The sequence below is a fragment of the Protobothrops mucrosquamatus genome, unplaced genomic scaffold, assembly GCF_001527695.2.
Source record: "Protobothrops mucrosquamatus isolate PMUCROS unplaced genomic scaffold, P.Mucros_1.0 scaffold9303, whole genome shotgun sequence".
In the NCBI taxonomy this organism is placed as follows: Eukaryota; Metazoa; Chordata; class Lepidosauria; order Squamata; family Viperidae; genus Protobothrops; species Protobothrops mucrosquamatus.
The window spans coordinates 1-1,672 of NW_015395095.1; the positions used below are offsets into that span (position 1 = coordinate 1).

The window sequence follows — 1,672 nt, forward strand, 5'->3', positions numbered from 1 at the left end:
CTCCTCCTCCTCCTCCTCCTCCTCCTCCTTCACCCCGCCGCCAACGCCGCCCCATAATTTGCTGAAGGAGGGAAAGAGCATCCTTCGCCCCAGCTCGGGCTTTTAAGTCTGCTCATTGAGGAGTGAAAGTCGCCACACCTGTCAGGCTGTAAAGGCAGTTGTCGGCTTCCTAATAGGACACAACGCCTTGCAAACATATGCGTTAAGCTGCGCCCACAGATGGCAGGGAGAAGAATGGAGCAAGGAGCCTTTTATAAAGCGTGAGCTGCCGCCTGTCTTCTCCTCCTCCTCCTCCTCCAGACCGGTGTGAAATGCAAACTCTCCAGACTCAGGGCCAAGCCTAGCGCCCCGGCTCGTTTGTTACCGTTTTAATCCTATTAATTAAAACGTTAACCTGATTGGGTAGAAAGCGCTGTCCCAACAGGCGAGGCTTCTTCATAATAACCTTCTCCGCGAGATAATGAGGTAAAAGACTTCCCCCGTCTGTGGTGGTGGCGGCGGCAGTTAGCAGCAGCAGCGGTGGCGACAGCAACAGCAACAGCGGGAGTACCAGCAGACGCCGCTGCCGCCGCCTTCAGCGAGCGAGCGAAGAGCGAGCGCTCCTGCTCTCTTTTCTTCTTTTTCTCTTTTCTCTCTCTCTCTCCTCTCACTTGGTGGGTCCGGCCAACCTCCCGAAGGTGAATCCAAGCCAGAGAAAAGGCGCCGAGAGCCCGCCGGAGGCTCACAATGCCTTAGTCCTGAGAGAGGAGCGCTGAGAGCAAGCGAGGCGACGGGCGAGACCAGACGCGCGCTGAGGGAAAGAGAAAGAACGCGCGCCAAAGCGGCCTGCCTGCGAGACGCTGGAACAGCGGGAAGAAGAAGGTGACAGGGGCAGGACGAGGAGCCGCGCTCTCGGCGAAGAGTACCTCGACCCAGGCAAGCCCCCGACCCGGGGCGTCGAAGGACCGGAGCGGGGGAGGGGGCGTGGGAGAGGGAGAGGGAGGAGTTGGAGGAGGGGAACCCGCCGGTCGGGACTATGGAGAGGGCGCTAAGCCTGCCTTCAGACGAAGACTTGTTCCACAAGAGCTTCAGCGCCTCGGCCAAGAGAATGGAGTCTGCCTTTCGCTCACCCCCGGGGCTCGACCTGGCCGCCCACCAGCAACAGCAGCGCGAGGCGCGGCAAGCGCCGTCGCCCCTCAGCTGCTACGAGCCGGCCGACTCCGAGGTGCTGCTGAGGGAGAGCGCGGCGGGGGCCCTGGTGGCCGGGGACCCGCTGGGCGGCTCGGTCTGCGTCAAGTACGGGCAGAGCACGACCAGCCGCAGCTCGGTCGCCGAGAGCAGCGGCGGCGAGCAGAGCCCGGACGACGACAGCGACGGGCGCTGCGAGTTACTGCTGCGGGGCCCCGGCGGGGGTAGCGGCTCCGGAGTCGTCGTCAGCTCTGGGGGCGCCCTCCTCAAGGCGCCGGAGGGCGGCGCCTGCTCCAATAGCCACCACGGCGGCGGCGGCGGCGGCAAGAAGTCCAAGGAGCAGAAGGCGCTGCGGCTCAACATCAACGCCCGCGAGCGGAGGCGCATGCACGACCTGAACGACGCGCTCGACGAGCTGAGGGCCGTCATCCCTTACGCCCACAGCCCCTCGGTGCGGAAGCTCTCCAAGATCGCCACGCTTCTCCTGGCCAAGAACTATATCCTC

At 63.7% G+C, this 1,672-nt stretch overlaps 1 protein-coding gene across 1 annotated transcript; it reads left to right on the plus strand.

Annotated features, from left to right (window-relative positions):
• Positions 1–1,015: 1,015 nt before the first annotated feature.
• LOC107300954 (class E basic helix-loop-helix protein 22-like) lies at positions 1,016–1,672 on the plus strand (the record flags this gene model as incomplete). Its single annotated transcript, XM_015830231.1, has 1 exon — positions 1,016–1,672. A coding segment is annotated over exon 1 (657 nt), but the record flags the coding sequence as incomplete, so codon positions are not given.